The 6,000-nt window shown below is 48.0% G+C and overlaps 1 protein-coding gene and 1 pseudogene across 9 annotated transcripts in view; one reads left to right on the top strand and one right to left on the bottom strand.

The window, feature by feature from the left end:
- The window catches only part of PAQR5 (progestin and adipoQ receptor family member 5), a 74,911-nt gene extending 69,118 nt beyond the window's left edge, over positions 1 to 5,793 (top strand). For all 9 annotated transcript variants that reach the window (XM_073877278.1, XM_073877282.1, XM_025884458.2 and 6 more), the window contains one exon: positions 2,499 to 5,793. In XM_073877278.1, the coding sequence (XP_073733379.1) occupies positions 2,499 to 2,740 (242 nt within the window). In that variant the 3' untranslated portion in view covers positions 2,741 to 5,793. The remainder of the gene's footprint in view (positions 1 to 2,498) is intronic.
- On the bottom strand, positions 406 to 1,214 carry LOC112833349 (profilin-1 pseudogene; annotated as a pseudogene).
- Positions 5,794 to 6,000: the final 207 nt, after the last annotated feature.

Consider the following 6,000-nt stretch of genomic DNA (forward strand, 5'->3'; position numbering starts at 1 on the left):
CTCAGCTAGTCACCTCTCTCTTCTTGGAGATGTGTCCTTGGAGAGCAGGGCTCTCTGCTGGATGAGAAGCCACTCTGCTGCACTCCAAATGGATTTGGCAATCCTACACAGCCCCTGAGTATAGAGCCTGAGCCAGGCAGGGGCGGCTCGTCCGGGCACACCTTCTTGCCCAGGGGACACAGCCTGGGGGGCCGGCAGGAGCTGTGGTGAGGAGCTCGGGCCACCCACCTGAGAGGGCTCTCGCTCCCACACTCCCATTCCCGACTCTGCTTCTGCTCCGAAACGCAGGTGCCCAGGCTGCCCCCTTCCTGGGACACAATTATTGAATACTTACTCTGGCATAAGTCCTGGGGGTATAACCTCTCTCTCTCTCTTTTTACTGAAAGAATCCTTTTTTTTTTTTTTTTAAGTAGAATCTTTTTTATTCAGAAAAACAAAAACAAAAACAAACCCCCCACCCAAAAAGTTTTCCAACCACACACAGGAGGGGTTTGGGTAGGGGGAGGTGTCTGTCCATCCAGCCCCAGCCCCCAGCCCATGTGGTTTTGGCAGCAATAAGGGGTGTGGGGTAATGGCCCCCAAAATAAAAATGGTGTATGTGTGTGTCTGGGAAGGAGAGGGGTGCAAAAGCCGTGGGGAGTGGTGGTGGGAAGGGACGGACGAGGTCAGTACTGGGAACGCCGCAGGTGGGAGGCCATTTCATAGCATTTCTTGTTGATCATATCACCGTGGACACCTTCTTCGCCCATGAGCAGGACTAGCGTCTTGGCAGTCATGGTGACAGTGATGTTGAAAGTGGGGGCTCCCCCGGTGCTCTTGGTACGAAGATCCATGGTAAATTCCCCACCCTGCGGCAGTGAGTCCCGGATAACAGAACATTTCTGGCCCCCAAGTGTCAGCCCGTTCACGAAAAAACTTGACCGGTCTTTGCCAACCAGGACACCGACCTCAGCTGGCGTGATGTTGACAAAGGTTTTCCCGGGGACGGCGGCCCAGACGGAGGGCGAGTCCTTATAGCCCACGATGGCCGCGTCCTGACAGGTCCCGTCCGCCATGAGGTTGTGGATGTAGGCGTCCCACCGGGCCATGGCGCTGCTGCTGGGGCCGCGGGCTGGGCTCGGGCGCCGCGGGCTGGCGGGCGGGGGGAGGCGGAGAGCTCGGGGCACGCGCTGCCGCCCGGACCGCGGCTCTGCTAGCTGTGCAGCAGCCCTCGCACCGCCCGAAAAGAATCCTTTTTGAACTCTTGTGTTGTATTCGGGTGCTAGGACTGCCCTAACAAAGAATCACAGACGGGGGGGGGGGGTGGCTCACGCAACAGAAATGCATCTTCTTAGGATTTTGGAGGCCGGGAGGCTGAGCCCAAGGTGGGGGCCGGGTTGGGCGCTCCCGAGGCCTCTCTCCCTGGCTTGCGGACCACCCGCTTCTCTGTCTCCCCTCACGTGGTCTTTCCTCTGTGTACCTGCCTGCCCAGGCCCTTACCTCCTCTTCTTAGAGGGACACCAGTCCCCAGAGGTCCAATCTAGTGACCTCATTTTCATGTAATTGTCTTTTTAAGAGATCCTATCTCCAAATATGGTCACATTCTGAGGTCTGGGGGGTTGGGACCTCGACCTTCGGAACTGGGGAGAGGGAGACACAAGTCAGACCGTGACACGCGCTGTCCGTGCTGTCTTCTCATCTTCTGGTCTCTGAGGTCTGTCCCACCCACAGTCCTCAGCCCCGGGCAATGGGCTCCTTTTCTCACCACTACCAACTCAGCCCACCGCTGCCCCCTCTGCGGGCGCCTCCCCTCTGCACACTCACAGCTGGCCGGCCAGGGTCCGGCAGGTCATGGGGACGAAGAGCTCCCGGTCGTGTCTGGGATTGACCGGCAGGTGGGAGAGGACCACCTCAAAAGCGGCCAACAGAAAGTCTGGAGGGCTTCTCCGTTGGCACTGAAGTCAGAATCGGAGCCGACGAGTGCTGGCCCTGAAGAGGCGACCTCTGGCAGAACGCGATGCCAGACCTCTTCCCGTGAAACACAGGACTGGTGGATAAGGTGTTCGAAACATGGACTTGGTTTGCTCGGATGGCCTTTTGATTTTTCCCTCACACCGCATTTTAAAAAATAAACGTACTGAGGCATACTTTACATACCAAACAATTCCCTAATTTCAAGTATACAATTCAGCGATACTTTTAGCGGGCTTACGAGTTGTACGACCATCCCCATAAATGAGTTTTGGAACATTATCGTCACCCCAGTAAGATCCCTCATGCCCATGTACTGTTAGTCCCAATTCGGACCCCCTGTCTGAAGCAACCACTAATCTACCTCATGTCTGTGGATTGGCCTTTTCTGGATGTGTGACGTAGACAGAATCTGTCAGTACGTGGTCTCTGGTGCCTGGCTTCTCTCACCCAGCATAACGTGTCTGGCCTGCAGGTCACAGTATAGTATCAACAATCTGTTCCTTTTTTATTGCTGATCTTGGTGGCCTTTTCTGTGTTTGCCGTAGGTCACAGTCACCAGCTGTTCCATGTGTGTGTGATACTGGCCACTCACATGCAGATGGAAGCCATACTTCTGGACAAGGCTCTGAGGAAGGAATGGCTCCTGGCCCACTCCAGGCCCCTGTCTTTCCCTCAGATAACTGGAGCCATCCTTCTGTGCCTCATCTTCAGCCTCAGCAACATAATTTATTTCTCAGCTGCTCTGTATCGGATTCCTGAGCCAGAATTACATAAAAAAGAAACGTGATTCAGACCATGTGCTTCTCGTGCCAGATGTCAACCTTAAGCTACAACATCCTAACCACCATAATCCAGGGGCAGGGTGCCTGTTTCCAAAGGTCGAAAGTATTCGCAATGGCTGATGTCTTAGCATTTTTGAGTGGGTTCATGTCAATAAGATATTGAACTGGGGAAGTTTCTCTAGAGGTGCACTGATGCTATATTATGATTTTAAAAGGGGAAGATGGGTTCAAGTAAGTCCTTGTTTGGGCAGATTCTTAACATTTCATTAAGTTTTAAATTGATTTAAAATGGGTTTTTCAATTCTATTTAAACAGTTGGATTAAGCATACCACCCTTGTATTTAGTAGCTTGACTATTAAACACTTGAATGAAGCTTAACCACCCTTGTAGTATTACCCTTTGCAAATGGAACTTGCTTCATTTGATGAGTTCCACATAGCACTGCATCTGCTAAGAGCTCCGCAGTGGGAGGGACGAGCCAGAAAGATCAGTGTAAGGAGCCTGAATAAGAGGAAGCTGGGTCTGTGGGAGCTCTGGGGACAGGGCAAGCACTCCAGAATGGAGAGACCTGGTTTGGGGAAGGGTCTTCTTTCCCCACCTAGTGAAGGGAATGAATAGAAAGAGTCCTCTTTCCCACAAGTCTGTTCTGCCTTAAAGTGCCAATTCCCATGTCATGTGGATTTGGATCTTCTTAGAAGTCCACATGGCTGGGTGTCCACGTTGTGTTTTTCTCTGTTTTCTCATTGCCAGTTTGATGCTGCACAGTATCGTGTAGGACGGGTCCATTGGGTTATGGGTGGGGGCTGGCTGACTTAAGCCCAGTTGGCTGTGTTCATCTGTCACCTTTTAAACGAGTGGCAGCGCGATATTTGGGGATGTTATACATTTGATGTCGCTTCAGCATTTTAAATGCTGCAGATGTTAGTGTCATGTGCAGAGGATGCCAACACCTTGCTAAAGGGTTGGTCAACTGTAGTGATTCTCGAGCTTTACCGTGAATCAGAAACGCTTGGTGGGTTTGTGACAAATGCAGATTTCCTGGCAAAGTCAGGAGATTCTGCATTTGTACATGGTTTAAAATGTAGGTCCTTTAGAGGAGATTTGCCTTAAATCTGAGCAAGTCCCCAGGTGATTCTAATGCAGAAGGGCCCCAGGCCAAACTTGAAGAGATGCTTTCCTCGCGAATTCCAGAAGGCACTGGGCCTATCAGCTTTGCTGGGATTGACCTAATTTTCAGCGACTTCCCACCTAAGGGTGTTTCCCCTGCTTTCTACTCTGCATGAGCCTGAGCATTTTCTCATCTTTTGCATCGGGAGTTAAAGTTTAGTATTTCATGGTGTTTTCAGAGAGTATGGAAATGCTGATGCTGAACGGTTTTTAACAGAGGCCCATCAACCCCTGATCTGCACTTGCTAATGACTTAAGGGGCTGTCCATCACAAAGCAGGATCTTCTTTGCTGACTCAGGAACACCCCCATATCTTAGAATACTGCCTCTATGGTTAACTGGCCCAGAAACCCAAATGGCCTTGTGAATAGCTCGTCATCTAATCCTCTAAGGACAAGTAAAAATTTATATTGGATGAGAGTGGTCAAGAAATATGATTTCATTAGTTTTATTATCTGTTTACTTCCTCTGGGGAAGGTAGACTGATAAAATTATATGGGCTGGTAAATTTTTGATACATTAGTTGCCGTTGCATGACAAAATTTCGTTTTTGGCAATGATCTGACACTGTTAGTTAGTGGAATTTTACTCCAGCAGGGTCTGTGGGCTTCCGTTTCATCTTGCTGTAACTGCAGTTTTATGCTGAGAAGTACAGAGTTTAAATACCCTATTCTAGTAATGCCAAAGACATGAAGCTTTTTTAATATCTCTTATTTAGAGAGAGTAAAATAATGTTCTTTGTTTAGCTCAGAAATAGTTGAAAGGTAATAGGTGACTCATCTGAAGGACCTTTAGATTATTTAATTTTTGGTTATGTGGCTTTTTCGTCATACTGCAAAAAGAAATGTTAAATGGAAAAGAAATGTTAAATCCACAAAATAGGAGCAGGGTTTCATAATGTTTTTAGATGTTTGGTAAACTTGGTCCCATGGTATACTTTTGGACAGTGTTACAAGTTAAAATTTGAGAACAGTTCCAATATACTGATTTGGAAACTTCTAGATGTGGAAAATGGGTTCACATATATTAATTACTGTTAGGTATTAAGAGTAATGGGGGTAGAGTTTTGCGTAAGCCATCCCAGAAAGTCAAAAAGGCTGGCATTGGATAAGCCGAAGACCTCACTGGGAAGCGGTCTTTTCGTGTAGCGGCTCTCAGCGTTTTTTGAGTGTCTCAATTCGCCCTGGAGATACGCCATTCTTCCATTGGTAGGGACTGCTCGCCACGCCACTGCCTCAAAAGGGATTTTATAGGGGGTGACAGACACCCGATGGGATGTCCCCGTTCTTCCTCCCCTTTCTTGAGAAACACTACTCCAAAATTTCCCAGATGCTACAGTTGGGATAAAACTTGAATGTGTTTGAGTGAGGCCATGTGGTCAACTTCACCTTCCTCCGCTCATCTTAAGAGTTTCACTTTCCATTGCACAGTTCTGGAGAGAAAAGGAATTTGTCACTGTGGATTAGAATGAGAAGTGGGAGGTTTTAGAAATCATTCGAGTACAAAGTGGTCTAAATATTTGGTCTGCTGTAGTCTTTCTCAAAGTGCTTGTTGTGGAACCCAGCTCATGTGCGAAGTTCTAAGGAAGGCAAGGTGGAAGAGAACGGTGAGGTCGCATGTGTTGGAGAGACCCTTCATTTGGCTCTGTTGTGTCCCAAATTTGTTTTGGCCATGGCACTATATGAAACAGCTATTAACACTGTATGACAACACTTTATAACATATTAGTTGAATGCCAGCCTCTGATTTTCTAGTCAACAATGCATCATGGCCGAAAAGGCAAAGACCCATTTCCAAACTCAGATGTTCTTCCAACTTACGGCAATGTCTGGTTTTCTTAAATTGTGTGGGAGAAAGAAAATAAAATTTATTTATTACAATAAAGACCTATTTCCCACTTGATTTGATGTTTCACCTATCACTGCAAACGCGTTCATTCGTTGTAAGAAAAAGATTCCTATACACGTGTGCATTGCTAAATCATTCTGTGAATATTTATTTTGCGCCTGATATATATAGAATGAACACTGTTTTAGGGGCTGGGGATAGGAGAAGTGAGGAAAAGCCACCTCACTTGTGTGGAGGAAGTGTGCTGAT

This window comes from Callorhinus ursinus, unplaced genomic scaffold (genome assembly GCF_003265705.2).
Source record: "Callorhinus ursinus isolate GAN/ISIS: 27379988/994484 unplaced genomic scaffold, GSC_fseal_2.0 scaffold25, whole genome shotgun sequence".
In the NCBI taxonomy this organism is placed as follows: domain Eukaryota; kingdom Metazoa; phylum Chordata; class Mammalia; order Carnivora; family Otariidae; genus Callorhinus; species Callorhinus ursinus.